A 21234-nucleotide genomic window follows, 5' to 3' on the forward strand; every position below is an offset into this window, starting at 1 on the left:
CCCCTGCTCAAAGCAGGACCAACCCCAACTAAATCAGGACCAACCCCAATTAAATCAAAGAGCTCCAAGTAAAACAGACTTCAAAGAAGCAGACTTTACCAAACTCAGAGAACTGCTAGGTAAGGTCCCATGGGAAAAAGAAGTTCAGGAGAGCTGGTCCCGTGCAGAAGTCAGAGCAGTTTAAGGGCTGCCCTAACTTCCATCTGCTTTTAACAGCCCTCTAAGGACCAACACTCAAGTAAGGATCCCCAGAACTCAAAGTGTGCTCTGGCACAAGAGCTGAATTGAGAACAGATAGCATAGAGCTGTTTACAAGACACACGGGGAATGCCCAACTGCCTTTAAGGAAGCTTTCTGGTTCCTTTTTGCTGGTGATCAATGCAAAACAGCTGGAAAGGGAAGAGGGGCAGGGTGTAAAGATCTGGCTCTATATATTTATATTTCCTGTTTATACATGAATTATTACTTACCTCTTGAATAGCAGCCATAACAACATGTTGAACAGACTCTTCTAGGGTCATTATATTTTGTATATGTTCTGTAATGGCGAAAAAGTATTTGCAATAATTTACTTATGACAACATTTACCGTAAAATGGCTTGAAGTGGCATATGTTCTGCCCTTTCCACAAAGCAGACATCAATGTAACAAAGAACATGATAATTCTATGACAAATCATTTCCAAAAAAGTTATTGCTCTTATTAAGAATAGTTTCAGTGATGTTGACATATTAGTAAATATGGAGTGAGGCCCTATATACATAGGCCCAATTCTCCCATACGTTTACTCACATAATTTCAATGGGTTGTATCATACGGAAGTTTGCAAGATTAGATTAAGGACAAAGTTTTCCTTCCGAGGTAGGCATATAGCCAAGAGAAAATTTGGCCCTTTGAACATACTAGGACTAGAATATTACTGCAAAATGTTTTTGACTGCTAACTAAGAAAAAAGAAGACTGACCGACCAGATCTAAAGCTTTACAATACAACTTTTTCCACAAAGGCACCTGTTGTTTTATAGCACAGATAGCTTATGTTATGCATTGCAAAAGCTGTAGTTTCTATTTACACCATTTCACAACACAAAATTAAACTACTATTTAAGACAGAAGGGCTTCATTTAAACTCACAGGAGACCAAAATTCAAACTAAGGCTTTTCATTCCAGCATGAAAGTTGTAAATTTTACAACACATGACATATTAGAACAATTTAACATCTTATTTACTATGAGTACTTCTAAAATTTACAGTATGTACAAAGGAGTGAAAAGCCTTTAAATATCTACATTTCCAAAGTTTTGCCAGTTTACATTTGACCCTACTGTGTCAGCTTTATTTGGTTTGAGTTTTCAAATTTTTTGGTGGAGAAACACTTGTCACTGAGATAGCACACGAACCATGGTAGATGAAATGTCATCACTAAATGTTTTAATTCTCAATGCAAGATGATACCACTTTGCTAAATAATCACTGATGCAAAAGAGACTTTCAATAAAAAAAAGTCATTTAATTAATGATCAAAGCGTTTTCCTGCACTGTAATGGGTGCTTATGTGGGCATTAACAAACAAAAAGCAATCATCTTAGACCTTTACAGATAAATAAGAGATACATTTTAAAACCAATAGTTTAAGTTATTCATTTGTAAATTTTATGCTTGGGCACCTATTTTGTTATCAATCCAGGATTTTATAAAGTATAAGTAATAAATGTAAAAGTCACTTTCCAGTTCACTTTTAACAAAAAATATTTGACGCCAAGCTAAGAACCTGAATGCAGACACTTTCTAAAGTTATTATTAGTTTTCACAAACTCCAATTTCAAAGAGTTTATGATAATAATATTGTATAACACATTAGCAGAAAGAGGCTAAAACCTACTGTTTGATTCAGGAACAGAAAGTATTTTTTAAATGTGACATCAATTCCATCTTATTCTGTATGTGTGCTACTATTTGCTATTTCCTACAGTAAGGGTTGCCTCAGGAGGTTGTTCCTAGGTATAGCTTCAACAGGTGAAAACAGCATGTACCTTGTTTCTTTTCACAGTTGACTGCACAACCTAAAATAAGCTGCAGTAACCTGCCCAGCTCTGTAGGATCTGAATGTTCAGATATCTGATTTAAGTCAGGAACAAGTTCTTCTGAAATCTGCTGGCCTAAAAACTGCAAAATATAAAAGATAAGTTTGGCATTTCAATTATATGCATGATGAAGATTTAGCATCCATATACATATTAATCTATCATGCAAAAAAAGATCTGGCCTGGGAAACACAGTCTGGACAAAAAAACTGGAAATATTACTGGAGGTAAATATGATCTTTGGGGACCGATGAGGAAAGACCCTAGACACCACTTTGAGTTACTATACACAGAAGAACTACTTAGTCTGTCACCCAGCCTTTTGCTAATGGTAACATACTCAGATAGCAATACTGAATTAAGGAAATAAGACTATGAAGAAAAATAGTAAGAAATTTGAAAAGGCCTAGAAAAACAAAACAGCTGGAGGGATGTATAGCTTTAAAGCAGTATCTCCAGGAAAACCCCCTAAAAAAAAAAAAACCACGCACCCAAAACACACATACACCACCCATGAAAATGTGCCATACTATATGTTAATACAAAAAGGCCTACATTACACCTAGATTCTACGGTGATGAGTTCCTTAAAATGGACATGCAATAGCAATGCACTAACTGCACAAAATTCAGGGATTTTATACCTGCTCAGCCCCCTGCACATAAGTATTATATGATCACTAGTTACATGTTCCTGGAACAGGTGAGCAGTAATACAAAATACTGTTTCTACATTTTACATCAATGGTCTCCAACCTTTTTACACCCAAGATTACTTTTTGAATTTAAGGTCAACCCACGATCTACCCTGCCCGCTCCCTGAGGCCCTGTCCCTTCCCCAAAGTCCCATCCCACTCACTCCATTCCACCCCGCCCTCCCCCTCACTCGCTCTCCCACAGCTTCACTCGCTTTCACCAGGCTGGGGCAGGGGGTTGGGGTTCGGGAAGGGAAGGGATGAGGGCTCTGGGCTGGGGCCGAGAGTTTCACAATGTGGGAGGGGGCTCTAGGCTGAGCCTGGGGCAGAGGTTTGGGATGCAGGAGGGGGTGAGGAGTGCAAGCTCTGGGAGGGAGTTTGGGTGCAGGAGGGGGCTCCAGACTGGGGCAGAGTGTTGGGGTGTAGGAGGGGATTTGGGGTGCTGGCTCTGGGAGGGGGGTCAGGGCTGGGATGCAGGAAGGGGTGGAGGTGCTCGTCCTGGGAGGAGGGTCAGGGCTGGGGCTTAGGGTGCAGGAGGGGGTTCAGGGTGCAAGAAGGGGCTCGGGGTGCTGGCTCCAGGAGGGGGCTCAGGGCTGGGGTGCAACCTCCCGTGGGGCAGCACTTATCTCCAACGGCTCCCGGTCAGTGGCGCAGCGTGGCTGCCACTAAGGCAGGCTCTCTGCCTACCTTGGCCCCATGCCACTCCTGGAAAGGGCCAATGCAGCCCCTGGGGGCGGGGAGCATGTGGCTGTGTGTGATGCCCCCTTTGCAGGCACCGCCCCCACAGCTCCCCATTCCCAGCCAATGGGAGCTGTGGGGACAGTGCTTACAGGCAGGAGCAGCGTGTGGTGGGAGACCCCTGACCCCCCACCCCCAGGCTGCGCTGGCCGCTTCCAGGAGCAGCGTGGGGCCGGGGCAGCAGGGAGCCTATCTTGGCAGCAGCCCAGCTGCACACTGGAGATTGTGATCGACTGGGAGATCCTCCAGGATCGACCAGTCGATCACAATCGACTGCTTGGTGATAGCTGTATTAGATAAACACAATTGACAATTTTAGTGGGAGAGAAGGACATAAAAAAGTTGTTTGTTTTCATTATTATATTGTGTTTGTCAAATGGAAGCTGGTTATCTTGCACATAATCACAGAATGAAATATCTTTTTGTTTAAAAAAAAGAAGCGTTCAAGCAGGCAGAATTAGGGTTATTGTGGGAATCTTAACTTTAAACTGCCTCACTTTATAGCAATTCAAGGCTCAAGGTTGGGTGGTGTATTAACAGTTGTCATTTAGTATCCTTTTCTTAACAATCTAACAGAAAAAGTACTGTGATCAAATTATTATTTTGTCAAAACCTGAATGTGCATTTAAGTGTCTGATCAATTTATTCAAGTTTTTTTTTCGCCCCCTCCCTGCAAGTTTTCCAGAACAATTTGCGTTGAGTCTTAGAACAGAGATTTGAAATTTTAGCCCAAGAGATTGCTTTGGAAAGTGACAATAAGGAGCTTTGAATAGAAGTGACTATCTCTCAGTCACGAGTAAAGCAAAATTATCCAGTGAGTAAGTGGATTCTGGCAAAAATAAATACTGATTTTGAAAGCGTACTGTGGAGAAAAGTAACTAAGTGAATAAATATCAAATAAGATTATCCTTGCTTATTTCAAAAAAAAAAAAAACCACGCAAAAAATTAAAAGCTTTCAGGCTACCCATGAAGCTAAGAGAATCAGTTTTTTCTATTTGCAGAACCTAAGAGCAGCAGCACAAATTGTTTCACAGGATGTTCTCTCCCCTCCTGGGATTTCTCATCCAAATAGTTATAAGGCCTAGCTCTAGTTAGCTTTTAAAGCCAAATAAGGTCGCATACTTTTCCACAAAAGGATGCTTTTATAAATATGCAATATCAAAAGCCTCACTTTCTTCTTATATGGCAGCAAGCATGTTTCTGCAGGATGTGCAATCATTAATGTCGTAGTAAAGAGGCAGAACCAGGTTGTGGAGAATTTCATTTGCAGCTGGCTGAACACGTCTGCTGCTAAAAACATAATGGACTAGACAGTGTGAATTCACAGTGTTGAGTTCTACAGAGTTTCTATTACTTGGTCAAGTCATAGCATGCTTGAGAAATACCCATCACTCCACCCAAACAAGTTTTACACACGGCCTCAGTATTTCTATATTGAGAGAATTTTCATTTATACCACGCGATAAACATACATTTCACAAAAAGAGTATCATTATAGGAACAGGTTAGTATTATTCTAGAGTCAGGATTAACTTTAGCAAAAAAGACCAATCCTTATGTGTTATATGAACAAAAACAACAAAACTGCTGCTTTTTCCATACCTCATGATAGTAGTCCATAATTCCTTGCAGAACCTTTTTCAGATTACTGGCCTAACAGTGTATAAAAGATAACATTGGTTATATGCTACTATTAAGAATAGATACTTTTCTCTGATAAAAAACAAAAGTATAATGTGACTGCATTTTATTTTTCATTTAAAAAAATGTACACTGTAGTTTTATGACAAAAATATTTAATGAGGCTGGGACAAAATTAAGATGAGAAAGGAACTGCATGTGAAGCATAGATCATAGTAAAATATGTTCAAGTCGGTTACGTATAATTTGAATATATGTGTTAATTATTGCTCTTTTTGACACACACACACCCAACACTACAACATAGTAATATTAGATAAACTCAGGAAAAATCATCCTAAGCAACTGCAAATAGCTTTTGCCAACTTTCATTTTTGGTACCTTTATTCTCCAATTGTCACCAACATCTTCTTTAATACGGCTTAGCCATGATTCATCAAACCAGGCAACATCTCTAGAATAAAAATAAAATGTATTTACTAAACATTAAAATGGCATAATTCAAATAAGACATCAGACCTCCAGCGTTAGCTTTATATTAGAAAATTCACTACAGTATCCGAAGAGGTACATTCTTGGAAATTTTCTGTCCTGGAGAGTGAATTCTACTGAACAAGACATGGAAGCTAGGTATCAGAGAATCACAGAATATCAGGGTTGGAAGGGACCTCAGGAGGTCATCTAGTCCAACCCCCTGCTCAAAGCAGGACCAATCCCCAACTAAATCATCCCAGCCAGGGCTTTGTCAAGCCTGACCTTAAAAACTTCGAAGGAAGGAGATTCCTTAGAAGACACTCCACTCTGCAGGGCAGAAGAAATTTTGAGGCTTCAAGAATATAGTGAATTAAAACACAAATATCTAAAATATTTCTTTACTGTGCCTAGTTTTTGTGCTTTGTAACATCAGACAAAAAAAATCATGTTTCTGTTTAGAATAAACAATTTAAAAAAAATCTGAACTGACAAAAACCAGCTAGAGCAATTACAGTTAGAGTAAACATATTTAAACACTTATCCTATAGCAGTTTAATTAGTCAATGGAATTAGGAAAGAAAAAGTTATTTGTTTGTCATTTTACATAACTTTTTCTATTTCTTTTCAGAGCCACTAATATAAAGTTGTCCCACTGAATGGATCTTGCTCTCATTAAGAGACTTTGAGAGACTTTAAAGGCCAGTCCATATGCATGCTATTACTTTACCAATGGAACCATTTAACAATATTGGAATAAGTTATTAAACAATCAATTTGTAAGCACTTGGAGAATAACAGTGTTATAAGGAATAGCCAGCATGGGTTTGTCAAAAACAAATCATGCCAAACCAACTGAATTTCTTTCTTTGACAGGGTCACTGGCCTACCATGCTGGGGGAAACAGTATACATGACACATCTTGATTTTAGTAAGGCTCTTGTCACAGTCCCACAAGATGTTCTCATAAGCAAACTAGGGAAATGTGGTTGAGATGAAACTACTATAAAGTGGGTGAAGAACTGGCTGAGACACCGTACTCAAAGAGCAGTTATCAATGGTTCGTTGTCAAACTGTGAGGATGTAGTTACAGCAGGAAGACGCTAACTAATCTCTGCTGATTGTGGTAGGTGCAGTTTGTTAACCCAGCCAAGATACAGAAGTGGGTGCTGCCCCTTTGGTCAGAGGATCTAGGCTAACCAGTCCTCGGGGAGCAACCCTAAGAGCAGTCAAACCGAAGGAGTAATTTTGGGCTTAAAGTTGTGTAACTTCACTTTGAATCATTTTGTTAAAGCCAAACCCTAAGCAGGTGGTTATCTTTGCCCTTATATAACATGTGTGTACTGTGTTTTGGAGCAGGTTGGGAAAGACACCTGCTTACACTTATCAACTTGCTAATCACCAAAACTGTGTTTTTAAACAGTATATGGCTCCGCATTAAACCGTTCTTTTCGTATCTGAGCCAGCAGTAAAGTCACAATGCTGAGTTGAGGCATAACATTATTTCAGGGACAGTATGATGTTATGATCTTGTGTCTGAGCTGACTGCAGTTTCAAACAGTGTGCATGCCACCAAAGTGACATGTCCACTAGTGTTTGACTCCACTCCGCCATTCTAATCCCAATTCACTGTTGTAATCTTAGCAGAAGGACAGAAAAATATTTTCAATATCCCTCCCATTTTTAAATAGGGGTTTTCCCATGACTGCTTCAGTACTTGAACTATAAAAGCTCCCAATTACCCATAAAACATAAGGGTCAAGGAGTTAGGCAAACCCAATAGCAGTACTACACAAAGACATGTAGGCTGAATTTCCAGTTCCTCTCTCTAAAAAGAAAGTAGAGCAAGGACTCAAGCACTGATATCCATGAAAATGGTGTCAAGAGAAATTAATTATGATCTTGTACTCCTTGCACATTCTGACCTGCATCTAGTTCCATGAGTACTGCTATTGGGAATTTAGGGATAGTTTGTCCCAATTAATTAACTGAGAAAACAAAAACAATTCATGAAGACACAAACAGAAAAGAGAACAGAGATGATCCTAATGTTCGTATTCCATATCATCTTTTCCACCATGAACAAGACACAAAGATTCAATGTATGCTCCCAAAACCTTTTCCCATTAGACTATTCTGTAATAAGAGAGACAAGATGGGTGAGTTAATATCTTTTATTGGACCAACTTCTGTTGGTGAAAGAGACAAGCTTTCAAACTCCTGAAGAAGAGCTCTTTGGAGCTCAAAAGCTTCTCTATTTCACCAACAGAAACTGGGCCAATAAAAGATATTAACTCACCCATCTTGTCTCTCTCATATCCTGAGACCAACACGACTACAACAATACTGCAAACATATTCTGTAACAAATCAATTTTCCATCGCAAACTAGTTCTGAACAATCTATGGGACAGAAGGGAAAATCTGTGCTTCAGCTATGCTTATGCTAAAAAAAACAAACTAAAAGCTCAGAGGAGAAGAGGGTGGAGAAATTACTCCAAACCATCCACTCTATCATGTTGTTGATATTCAGTCAGTATCAACCCTACTGTGACACCATAAAGGCATCTTTTTCGCTCAGTTACAACACCCATATCATACAAGTTGAGATATGTAACATTTTCTAGGAAGATATACTTTGTTATTCTGAATATCTCCTACTATGGTAAAAGAGTAAATAAGATCATAGAGTAATTTGATATATACTTTTTGAACTTAACTGTCAACTTACATTTGATGAAGTACCTGTGCCATTGCAACACCATTTGTCAAGTCTTGAACATCTTTGCAGGGTCCAGAGGCATTAAAGGTCTGCAACTAAAGAAAGGCAAATAATATGTTTCCAGTTCAACATAGAAAGAGACAGGAAATTAGATACACTTCTCTATTTTTCCTTAGTATGAACCTTTAGTAAGATGCCTCTTTATTTTAAGTTGTCTGGAACATGAAAATCCCTTCCACAAACTAAATGTGTAAACTAAGCCAATAAACTATTTCTGCTCAATACTTTGACAGAAAAGCAATTACCAATATTGGTTTAAAATATTCAAATATGCTGACCTAGTGTTTTTCCATAGTAGTGGTATTCCTATCTGTCATTGTAAACTAAGCTTGGCTGTAGACGATGGATCGTGTGGTGTGGTCCGGGTGAAAGCTGGAGGCATGTAGGTAGGAATAGCGGTCAGTAGGTTTCCGGTATAGGGTGGTGTTTATGTGACCATTGTTTATTAGCACTGTAGTGTCCAGGAAGTGGATCTCTTGTGTGGACTGGACCAGGCTGAGGTTGATGGTGGGATGGAAGTTGTTGAAATCATGGTGGAATTCCTCAAGGGCTTCTTTTCCATGGGTCCAGATGATGAAGATGTCATCAATATAGCGCAAGTAGAGTAGGGGCTTTAGGGGACGAGAGCTGAGGAAGCGTTGTTCTAAATCAGCCATAAAAATGTTGGCATACTGTGGGGCCATGCGGGTACCCATAGCAGTGCCGCTGATCTGAAGGTATACATTGTCCCCAAATGTAAAATAGTTATGACCACACCACACGATCCATCGTCTACAGCCAAGCTCTGCGATACAACCGCATTTGCTCCAACCCCTCAGACAGAGACAAACACCTACAAGATCTCTGTCAAGCTTTCTTACAACTACAATACCCACCTGCGGAAGTGAAGAAACAGATTGATAGAGCCAGAAGAGTTCCCAGAAGTTACCTACTACAGGTCAGGCCTAACAAAGAAAATAACAGAACGCCACTAGCCGTCACCTTCAGCCCCCAACTAAAACCCCTCCAACGCATTATTAAGGATCTACAACCTATCCTAAAGGATGACCCAACACTCTCACAAATCTTGGGAGACAGGCCAGTCATAGAATCATAGAATATCAGGGTTGGAAGGGACCCCTGAAGGTCACCTGCTCGAAGCAGGACCAATTCCCAGTTAAATCATCCCAGCCAGGGCTTTGTCAAGCCTGACCTTAAAAACCTCTAAGGAAGGAGATTCTACCACCTCCCTAGGTAACGCATTCCAGTGTTTCACCACCCTCTTAGTGAAAAAGTTTTTCCTAATATCCAATCTAAACCTCCCCCACTGCAACTTGAGACCATTACTCCTTGTTCTGTCATCTGCTACCATTGAGAACAGTCTAGAGCCATCCTCTTTGGAACCCCCTTTCAGGTAGTTGAAAGCAGCTATCAAATCCCCCCTCATTCTTCTCTTCTGCAGGCTAAACAATCCCAGCTCCCTCAGCCTCTCCTCATAAGTCATGTGTTCTAGACCCCTAATCATTTTTGTTGCCCTTCGCTGGACTCTCTCCAATTTATCCACATCCTTCTTGTAGTGTGGGGCCCAAAACTGGACACAGTACTCAAGATGAGGCCTCACCAATGTCGAATAGAGGGGAACGATCACGTCCCTCGATCTGCTCGCTATGCCCCTACTTATACATCCCAAAATGCCATTGGCCTTCTTGGCAACAAGGGCACACTGCTGACTCATATCCAGCTTCTCGTCCACTGTCACCCCTAGGTCCTTTTCCGCAGAACTGCTGCCTAGCCATTCGGTCCCTAGTCTGTAGCGGTGCATTGGATTCTTCCATCCTAAGTGCAGGACCCTGCACTTATCCTTATTGAACCTCATCAGATTTCTTTTGGCCCAATCCTCCAATTTGTCTAGGTCCTTCTGTATCCTATCCCTCCCCTCCAGCGTATCTACCACTCCTCCCAGTTTAGTATCATCCGCAAATTTGCTGAGAGTGCAATCTACACCATCCTCCAGATCATTTATGAAGATATTGAACAAAACCGGCCCCAGGACCGACCCTTGGGGCACTCCACTTGATACCGGCTGCCAACTAGACATGGAGCCATTGATCACTACCCGTTGAGCCCGACAATCTAGCCAGCTTTCTACCCACCTTATAGTGCATTCATCCAGCCCATACTTCCTTAACTTGCTGACAAGAATACTGTGGGAGACCGTGTCAAAAGCTTTGCTAAAGTCAAGAAACAATACAGCCACTGCTTTCCCTTCATCCACAGAACCAGTAATCTCATCATAAAAGGCGATTAGATTAGTCAGGCATGACCTTCCCTTGGTGAATCCATGCTGGCTGTTCCTGATCACTTTCCTCTCATGCAAGTGCATCAGGATTGATTCTTTGAGGACCTGCTCCATGATTTTTCCAGGGACTGAGGTGAGGCTGACTGGCCTGTAGTTCCCAGGATCCTCCTTCTTCCCTTTTTTAAAGATTGGCACTACATTAGCAGTCTTTGCCTACAGACAGCCCCGCAATCTGAAGCAAATACTCACCAACAACCACATACCACACAACAGAACCACTAACCCAGGAACTTATCCTTGCAACAAAGCCCGTTGCCAACTGTGCCCACATATCTATTCAGGGGACACCATCACAGGGCCTAATAACATCAGCCACACTATCAGAGGCTCGTTCACCTGCACATCCACCAATGTGATATATGCCATCATGTGCCGGCAATGCCCCTCTGCCATTTACACTGGTCAAACTGGACAGTCTCTACGTAAAAGAATAAATGGACACAAATCAGATGTCAAGAATTATAACATTCATAAACCAGTCGGAGAACACTTCAATCTCTCTGGTCACGCAATCACAGACATGAAGGTCGCTATCTTAAAACAAAAACCTTCAAATCCAGACTCCAGCGAGAAACTGCTGAATTGGAATTCATTTGCAAATTGGATACTATTAATTTAGGCTTAAATAGAGACTGGAAGTGGCTAAGTCATTATGCAAGGTAGCTTATTTCCCCTTGTTTTTTCCTACCCCCCCCCCCAAGACGTTCGGGTTAAACTTGGATTTAAACTTGGAGAGTGGTCAGTTTGGATGAGCTATTGCCAGCAGGAGAGAGAGAGAGAGAGAGAGTGTGTGTGTGTGTCAGAAAAAAAAGGGGGGGTGGGTGAGAAAGCCTGGATTTGTGCTGGACATGGCCCACCTTGATTACCATGCACATTGTAGGGAGAGTGGTCACTTTGGATGAGCTATTACCAGCAGGAGAGTGAGTTTGTGTGTGTGTTTTTTGGAGGGGGGTGAGGGGGTGAGAAAACCTGGATTTGTGCTGGAAATGGCCCAACTTGATGATCACTTTAGATAAGCTATTACCAGCAGGAGAGTGGGGTGGGAGGAGGTATTGTTTCATGTTCTCTGTGTGTATATGAAGTTTGCTGCAGTTTCCACGGTATGCATCCGATGAAGTGAGCTGTAGCTCACAAAAGCTCATGCTCAAATAAATTGGTTAGTCTCTAAGGTGCCACAAGTACTCCTTTTCTCTTTACAGGTGAGAAGTTTTCTTTTTTCCTGGCCAGGAGGGATTTTAAAGGGGTTTACCCTTCCCTTTATATTTATGACACACACACACACAGTGACAATCCCTGCCCCTAAGAGTTTATATCTAAGGGCTCAATAGTTGCTAAATCATGAGCCCAGTGCAAGGGACAGTGTTCTGTTATGCTCCACCAGGAGCAGCACAAAACATAAGAACATAAAAACGGCCATACTGGGTCAGACCAAAAGTCCATCTAGCCCCGTATCCTGTCTTCCGACAGGGGCCAATGCCAGGGGCTTTCAGAGGGAATGAACAGAACAGGTAATCACCAAGTGATCCATCCCGTTGCCCATTCCTAGCTTCTGGCAAGCAGAGGCTAGGGACACCATCCCTGCCCAGTCTGGCTAATAGCCACTGATGGACCTACCCTCCAAGAACTTATCTAGTTCTTTTTTGAACCTTGTTATAGTCTTCGCCTTCACAACATCCTCTGGCAAAGAATTCCACAAGTTAACTGCACTGTGTGAAGAAAAACTTCCTTTTGTTTGTTTGAAACCTGCTGCCTATTAATTTCATTTGGTGACCTCTAGTTCTTATTCCTGATCTACTTTCTCCACACCAGTCATGATTTTATAGACCTCTATCATTTCCCCCCTTACTCATCTTTTTTCCAAGCTGAAAAGTCCCAGTTTTATTAATCTCTTCTCATATGGAAGCTGCTCCATGCCCCTAATAATTTGTTGCCCTTTTCTGTAACTTTTCTAATTCCAATATATGTTTTTTTGGGACAGGGCAACCAGATCTGTACACAGTATTCAAGATGTGCGCATACCACGGATTTATATAGAGGCAATATGATATTTTCTATCTATCCCTTTCTTCATGATTCCCAACATTCTGTTCACTTTTTTAACTGCCACTGCATATTGAGTGGATGTTTTCAGAGAACTATCCACAATGACTCCAAGATCTCTTTCTTGAGTGGTAATAGCTAATTTAGATCCCATCATTTTATATGTATAGTTGGGATTATGTTTTCCAATATAATATGTTTTGCCTATATTAACACTGAATTTCATCTGCCATTTTGTTGCCCAGTCACCCAGTTTTGTGAGGTCCCTTTGTAACTCTTGGCAGTCTGCTTCGGAATTAACTTTCTTGAGCAATTTTGTATCATCTGCAAATTTTGCTACCTCACTGTTTACCCCTTTTTCCAGATAATTTATGAATATGTTGAATAGGACTGGTCTCCGTACAAATCCCTGGGGGACACCACTATTTACCCCTCTCAAATCTGAAAACTGTCCATTTATTCCTACCCTTTGTTTCCTATCTTTTAACCAGTTGCTGATCCATGAAACTACCTTCCCTCTTATCCCATGACAACTTACTTTGCTTAAGAGCCTTTAGTGAGGGACCTTGTCAAAGGCTTTCTGAAAATCTATTTACACTTTATACACTGCATTACGGTTGTCCACATGCTTGTTGGCCCTTTCAAAGAATTCTAGTCAATTAATGGGGCATGATTTCCCTTTACAAAAACCATGTTGACTCTTTCCCAACAAATCGTGTTCATCTATGTGTCTGATAATTCTGTTCTTTACTACAGTTTCAACCAATTTGCCTGGTACTGAAGTTAGGCTTACTGGCCTGTAATTGCCGGGATCACCTCTGGGGCCTTTTAAAAAAAAATCCTAGAAGTCACATGCATACCTCCAACACTGACAGTGCTTCAATAGACATTTTTACATGCACAGTCTGGGATACACTGTGTCAAGTGTCTGATCATCCGCTTTGTGGATTCCTGTTATTGCTACAGATTCGCAGACAACACTTCTCTTCCATGCTCTGACTGGCCTCTAGTTAATTTCTGAGTACAGTTTTAACGTGTTGACTTCAATTTATAAAGCCGTAAAATATGCAGAGTCCTGGTTACCTTGGAGACCTCTCTGCAAACGATAAAGCTGTTTCAGGAAAGGATTATCAATGGTGGAATTTTGCTTCTCCCATCCATTCGCCAAAGCTTGGATTTGCCGGCCTTTGGATAATATTGATTCATTCATCTATTCTCCCATAATTTGGGTATGATTATTTAGGCAGGGGTGGTGGGAGACCCTGTTTCAAGCTGTGGAAGCTTGAGACGACTGTTATGCATTATGTTTTATAAAGTTTGTCCATGGGCCCAGAACATAAGATGTTGCGTTTAAGTTGAAATAAGCAGGCAGAAAATGGCTCAAGCAAAAAGAGAACATAATTGGAGTGTTTTATATTAAGATGTGGTTCTTATCCTACATTACAATAGGTAGGTAAAGACACAGTCCGTAGTCCCTGGTAGCATAAAAAGTAAGTTAGAGAAAACAGCCCTAGAACAGCTGTGGACTAGTCTCAACTTGTAACAGAGCAGCCCTCAACACACAGCAGCCCCATGTAAGGATGGGCTTAGAAGCCTAAGAGTCACGCTCGAGCAAATCTGAATTCAGACTTCCAGTGACATTATACTGGGAGAACATAATTTTCAGTTTATGGGCATTCATACCTAAAGATTGCTATGCACATCAATGTGCCATACCACTTTACTTCTATAAACATTTTCAACCCGTTTAAGTAAGTAAACAAGGTCTTAATGAACCTTCTGACATGTAGTGCTACTTTATACATGCTGGTATCTCCTGGAATAGAAGCTGCTAATTAGGATTAAAAGGAAAGAAGCTCTTGCCAAAAAGAACTTGCTCTCTGTTCTCCTTTGTTGTACAGGGTCACTTTTTGATAGCTGTGAGCAACATAGGCAATCAAGATAATCGGTTTATGTTCTCATGAGGCTATGCTCACTTTTGCCTGAGAGTTTTTTTTGTGTGCTTGCTAAGTATATCTTTGCCATTTAATTTGCTTCTAGGTATGCTAATATACATTTAGTTTGGTTTAAGAGCAGCCTAGCGAGGAGCCTACTTCTGTTAGTCTTTAAGGTGCCACCAGACTCCTCCTCGTTTTTGTGGATACAGACTAAGCCCTGGTCTACACTAGGACTTTAGGTCGAATTTAGCAGCGTTAAATCGATGTAAACCTGCACCCGTCCACATGATGAAGCCCTTTATTTTGACTTAAAGGGCTCTTAAAATCGATTTCCTTACTCCACCCCTGACAAGTGGATTAGCGCTTAAATCGGCCTTGCCGGCTCGAATTTGGGGTACTGTGGACACAATTCGACAGTATTGGCCTCCGGGAGCTATCCCAGAGTGCTCCATTGTGACCGCTCTGGACAGTACTCTCAACTCAGATACACTGGCCAGGTAGACAGGAAAAGAACTGCGAACTTTTGAATCTCATGTTTGGCCAGCGTGGCAAGCTGCAGGTGACCATGCAGAGCTCATCAGCAGAGGTGACCATGATGGAGTCCCAGAATCGCAAAAGAGCTCCAGCATGGACTGAATGGGAGGTACGGGATCTGATCGCTGTATGGGGAGAGGAATCCGTGCTATCAGAACTCTGTTCCAGTTTTCGAAATGCCAAAACCTTTGTCAAAATCTCCCAGGGCATGAAGGACAGAGGCCATAACAGGGATCCGAAGCAGCGCCGCGTGAAACTTAAGGAGCTGAGGCAAGCCTACCAGAAAACCAGAGGGGTGAATGGCCGCTCCGGGTCAGAGCCCCAAACATGCCACTTCTATGATGAGCTGCATGCCATTTTAGGGGGTTCAGCCACCACTACCCCAGCCGTGTTGTTTGACTCCTTCAATGGAGATGGAGGCGACACGGAAGCAGGTTTTGGGAACGAAGAAGATGATGATGATGATGAGTTTGTAGATAGCTCACAGCAAGCAAGCGGAGAAACCGGTTTTCCCGACAGCCAGGAACTGTTTCTCACCCTGGACCTGGAGCTAGTATCCCCCGAACCCACCCAAGGCTGCCTCCTGGACCCGGCAGGCGGAGAAGGGACCTCCGGTGAGTGTACCTTTTAAAATACTATACATGGTTTAAAAACAAGCATGTGAAAGGATTAATTTGCCCTGGCATTCGCAGCTCTCCTGGATGTACTCCCAAAGCCTTTGCAAAAGGTTTCTGGGGAGGGCAGCCTTATTGCGTCCTTCATGGTAGGACACTTTACCACTCCAGGCCAGTAACACGTACTTGGGAATCATTGTACAACAAAGCATTGCAGTGTATGTTTGCTGACGCTCAAACAACATCCGTTCTTTATCTCTCTGTGTTATCCTCAGGAGAGTGAGATATCATTCATGGTCTCCTGGTTGAAATAGGGTGCTTTTCTTCAGGGGACATTCAGAGGAGCCCGTTCCTGCTGAGCTGTTTGCCTGCGACTGAACAGAATTGTTCCCCGCTGTTAGCCACGGGGAGGGGGGAGGGTTGAGGGGGTAGCCACGCAGTGGGGGGAGGCAAAATGTGACCTTGTAATGAAAGCACATGTGCTATGTATGTAATGTTAACAGCAAGGTTTACCCTGAAAGACTGTAGCCACTGTGTTATAAAATGTGTCTTTTTAAATACCGCTGTCCCTTTTTTTTTCCTCCACCAGCTGCATGTGTTTCAATGATCACAGGATCTTCTCCTGCCCAGAGGCTAGTGAAGATTAGAAAGAAAAAAAAACGCACTCGTGATGAAATGTTCTCTGAGCTCATGCTGTCCTCCCACACTGACAGAGCACAGACAAATGCGTGGAGGCAAATAATGTCAGAGTGCAGGAAAGCACAAAATGACCGGGAGGAGAGGTGGCGGGCTGAAGACAGGGCTGAAGCTCAAATGTGGCGGCAGCGTGATGAGAGGAGGCAGGATTCAATGCTGAGGCTGCTGGAGGACCAAACCAGTATGCTCCAGTGTATGGCTGAGCTGCAGCAAAGGCAGCTGGAGCACAGACTGCCACTACAGCCCCTGTGTAACCAACCACCCTCCTCTCCAAGTTCCATAGCCTCCACACCCAGATGCCCAAGAACCGGCCAACCAGCCACTCCACCACAGAGGATTGCCCCAAAAAAAAAAAAAGAAGGCTGGCATTCAATAAATTTTAAAGTTGTAAACTTTTAAAGTGCTGTGTGGCATTTTCCTTCCCTCCTCCACCACCCCTCCTGGGCTACCTTGGTAGTCGTCCCCCTATTTGTGTGATGAATGAATAAAGAATGCATGAATGTGAAGCAACAATGACTTTATTGCCTCTGCAAGCAATGATTAAAGGGAGGAGGGGAGGGTGGTTAGCTTGCAGGGAAGTAGAGTGAACCAAGGGGCGGGGGGTTTCATCAAGGAGAAACAAACAGAACTTTCACACCGTAGCCTGGCCCATCATGAAACTGGTTTTCAAAGCTTCTCTGATGCGTACCGCGCCCTCCTGTGCTCTTCTAACCGCCCTGGTGTCTGGCTGCGCATAACCAACAGCCAGGCAATTTGCCTCAACCTCCCACCCCGCCATAAACGTCTCCCCCTTACTCTCACAGATATTGTGGAGCACACAGCAAGCAGTAATAACAGTGGGAATATTGGTTTCGCTGAGGTCTAAGCGAGTCAGTAAACTGCGCCAGCGTGCCTTTAAATGTCCAAATGCACATTCTACCACCATTCTGCACTTGCTCAGCCTGTAGTTGAACAGCTCCTGACTACTGTCCAGGCTGCCTGTGTACGGCTTCATGAGCCATGGCATTAAGGGGTACGCTGGGTCCCCAAGGATAACTATAGGCATTTCAACATCCCCAACAGTTATTTTCTGGTCTGGGAATAAAGTCCCTTCCTGCAGCTTTTGAAACAGACCAGAGTTCCTGAAGATGCGAGAGTCATGTACCTTTCCCGGCCATCCCACGTTGATGTTGGTGAAACGTCCCTTGTGATCCACCAGAGCTTGCAGCACTACTGAAAAGTACCTCTTGCGGTTTATGTACTTGCCGGCTTGGTGCTCCGGTGCCAAGATAGGGATATGGGTTCCATCTATGGCCCCACCACAGTTAGGGAATCCCATTGCAGCAAAGCCATCCACTATGACCTGCACATTTCCCAGGGTCACTACCCTTGATATCAGCAGATCTTTGATTGCGTGGGCTACTTGCATCACAGCAGCCCCAACAGTAGATTTGCCCACTCCAAATTGATTCCCAACTGACCGGTAGCTGTCTGGCGTTGCAAGCTTCCACAGGGCTATCGCCACTCGCTTCTCAACTGTGTGGGCTGCTCTCATCTTGGTATTCATGCGCCACAGGGCAGGGGAAAGCAAGTCACAAAGTTCCATGAAAGTGCCCTTACGCATGTGAAAGTTTCGCAGCCACTGGGAATTGTCCCAGACCTGCAACACTATGCGGTCCCACCAGTCTGTGCTTGTTTCCCAAGCCGAGAATCGGCATTCCACAGCATGAACCTGCCCCATTAGCACCATGATGCATGCATTGGCAGGGCCCATGCTTTCAGAGAAATCTGTGTCCATGTCCTGATCACTCACGTGACCGCGCTGACGTCACCTCCTCACCCGGTATCGCTCTGCCAGGTTCTGGTGCTGCATATACTGCTGGATAATGCGTGTGGTGTTTAATGTGCTCCTAATTGCCAAAGTGAGCTGAGCGGCCTCCATGCTTGCCTTGGTATGGCGTCCGCACAGAAAAAAGGCGTGGAATGATTGTCTGCCGTTGCTCTGACGGAGGGAGGGGCGACTGACGACATGGCTTACAGGGTTGGCTTCAGGGAGCTAAAATCAACAAACAGGGTGGCTTTACATCAAAGAGTATTTCAGGCAGGACTTCACGGAGGGTTCCAATAAGAAATGGTGCACCTAAGTTATTGTTCTTATTGGAACAAGGAGGTTAGCCTGGCCCCTGATTGATACATGGCTAGATTTACCTCGCTGCACCTTCTCTGTGAGTGACTGCAGTGTGACCTAGAGGAATGAGTCCCCTAGACAGGGGAGGGGGGGAAGCAAATGAATACAAAACAAATCTGGTCTATTTCTTGTTTTGATCCACTCCATCTATCTTTTACATCTTTGGCTGGCAGCAGACGGTGCAGAAGGACTGCATGCCATCCACATCTCATGGCTGCCCGGCAGAAGATGATGCAGTAGGACTGCTAGCAATCCGTATCGCCTGCCTGCTCACCATAAGACGGTTCAATAGGACTGACTGCAGGACTAAAGAGAATGACCTGGTCAAGTCACTGCAAATTTAGTCCCTGCGCCCATGTCTGCCCAGGCACTCCTGGCCGACGTCGCCAGGAGCACCTCGGACATGACTATGATGGCTACCAGTCTTATTGTACCGTCTGCTGCCACAAGGCAAGGGGTTGATGCTGCTGTGTAGCAATGCAGTACCACGTCTGTCAGCACCCAGGAGACATAGGGTGACGGTTACCTGAGCGGGCTCCATGCTTGCCGTGGTATGGCGTCTGCACAGGTAACTCAGGAAAAAAGGCGCAAAACGATTGTCTGCCCTTGCTTTCACCGAGGGAGGGAGGGAAGGGGGGCCTAACGATATGTACCCAGAACCACCCGCGACAATGTTTTAGCCCCATCAGGCATTGGGATCTCAACCCAGAATCCCAATGGGCAGCAGAGACTGCGGGAACTGTGGGATAGCTACCCACAGTGCAACACTCCGGAAGTCTATGCTTGCCTCGGTACTGTGGAAGCACTCCGCCGAGTTAATGCACTTAGAGCATTTTCTGTGGGGACACACACACTCGGCTATATAAAACCGATTTCTAAAAAACCGACTTCTATACATTCGACCTAATTCCGTAGTATTTAGGGTACCCTAAGACGGCTACCCCTCTGATACTTGGTACTCCCGCAGTGTGTTTTTAAACTCATCATTGCTGGTAATGGCAATATGAAAGTAAATAGCAAGGTTTTGTTTTTTTAATATTATGCAGGTCTGAGTAATTTTCCAAGATTTACAGGCTGATTTTGGACCTCTGAAGACAATGGAGGTTTGCAACTGACTTCAGTGGAAGCAGGATCCATTACTTGCAGTAGAATCATTTATAGAAAAATGACAGGAACTTTGCTAAACTGACACTGTGAAGAGAAGTATATCCTGGGAAAATTCTATCCCCCACCCCATAGCCTACAGAAGTCAAAGGCACTGCAAAGGACCAGGGGGATGATTCTCCTAGTGCAGTGTAGGGCTGCCACAAGCACTGCAGTCCATAGGCAATCTCTGATAGGCTCCTGCAAGTTAGAGCATGCAGGAACAGCTCTCACTTGTGCTGGGGCCCATTTTAGCACCCAGTACAGCCCAGAATCCAACTTAAATCACCTTTGCTCCCTGCTCCATTGGGTGGGGCAAAAACTTTCTGACGTAGAAGCACAACTATTAGGCTGATGCATTGCCTATGCTTTGAAGGATGTATTACACATCTTACGACATAATTCTTAATGTGATTTCTCCTAAGAAGTTGCATGTTCCATCATCAAATAGCTATACATTTTTAAGTAGGACCATACTTATATCTAGTTACCAGATAGGTTTCTAGTTTTCTGTGCTTGGATGAAGGGGGGAAAAATGAATTTCCACCTGAGGATCCAATCTGGAGGCTCTCCAGCTGCTACCACAGCTAAATTAGTTATGAGGACAGGTTCTACAGGTTTAGCCTCCAAAGAGATTTTGAATAGAAATGTTTACAGATTTTTTTTACAAGTGGGAGGAAAGAAAAGATTAGGACTAAGAAAATGCCCCAAACTAACATTATGCAGCCACTCACAGAGAGGAAGTCAACACTAAGAATGTTTACCAGTGCCAAATGGCTGAAACTATAAGTACAGAATATCTTAAATAAGGATTTCTTCCCCAGAGGCAGCGATTCAACATTCTATAATGCAGAATCTCTCTGCATCTTCCCCTGGGTTTGTTGGTGATCAAATAAGATTTTAAGACTGCAACTTCCATATATTCTAAATAAATCTCGACAATAACTTAAAAACCGCCCAGGTAGATGGCTTGAATATGGTGATCAATCTCATCTGCCGGAGTTATTCCTGACCTGCAATACCATCTGCTAGAACTTGAGAGGATGAAATAGCTCCTCTAGATATCCAAGACTTTTCTCCTCCTTTGCTTATAAAAAGGTAGTAGAAGCACTCAAAGGCTTGGCTAAGAGCTATTTCCTTAGGTACTTACTGTCTCAAGCACATAAACTTTGGAATCACAGGAGTTAAGTTTTATATGTTTTGCTGTGAAAACGCAGTCTAAAAGACATAAAAAGTGTACATACTGAACAGAGGGAGAAAAAAAAGTTTCCTGTCAACATAACTAAGAAAGTAGGTTACTGGCATGATCCTGAGCACTTGACTTCAGTGTGAGGTAAACCACACTCATGCTTAA

General features: G+C 43.1%; 2 protein-coding genes across 2 annotated transcripts in view; one reads left to right on the forward strand and one right to left on the reverse strand.

Moving 5' to 3' along the window:
- Nucleotides 1-21234, reverse strand: part of HOOK1 (hook microtubule tethering protein 1) — a 56020-nt gene that overhangs the window by 28925 nt on the left and 5861 nt on the right. Inside the window, exons 2-6 of the mRNA XM_077823757.1 lie at nucleotides 8361-8446; nucleotides 5541-5613; nucleotides 5121-5171; nucleotides 2035-2167; nucleotides 471-538 (exon numbers count right to left, since the gene is read on the reverse strand). Coding sequence (XP_077679883.1) covers nucleotides 471-538; nucleotides 2035-2167; nucleotides 5121-5171; nucleotides 5541-5613; nucleotides 8361-8446 — 411 coding nt within the window. The remainder of the gene's footprint in view (nucleotides 1-470; nucleotides 539-2034; nucleotides 2168-5120; nucleotides 5172-5540; nucleotides 5614-8360; nucleotides 8447-21234) is intronic.
- LOC144269138 (uncharacterized) lies at nucleotides 6431-16969 on the forward strand. Its single transcript, XM_077824637.1, has 3 exons — nucleotides 6431-6756; nucleotides 15271-15874; nucleotides 16464-16969. Exons 2-3 carry the CDS (start codon nucleotides 15292-15294, stop codon nucleotides 16967-16969), a joined length of 1089 nt encoding a protein of 362 aa, XP_077680763.1. The 5' UTR covers nucleotides 6431-6756; nucleotides 15271-15291.

The sequence above is a fragment of the Eretmochelys imbricata genome, chromosome 8 (assembly GCF_965152235.1).
Source record: "Eretmochelys imbricata isolate rEreImb1 chromosome 8, rEreImb1.hap1, whole genome shotgun sequence".
Classification (NCBI taxonomy): Eukaryota; Metazoa; Chordata; order Testudines; family Cheloniidae; genus Eretmochelys; species Eretmochelys imbricata.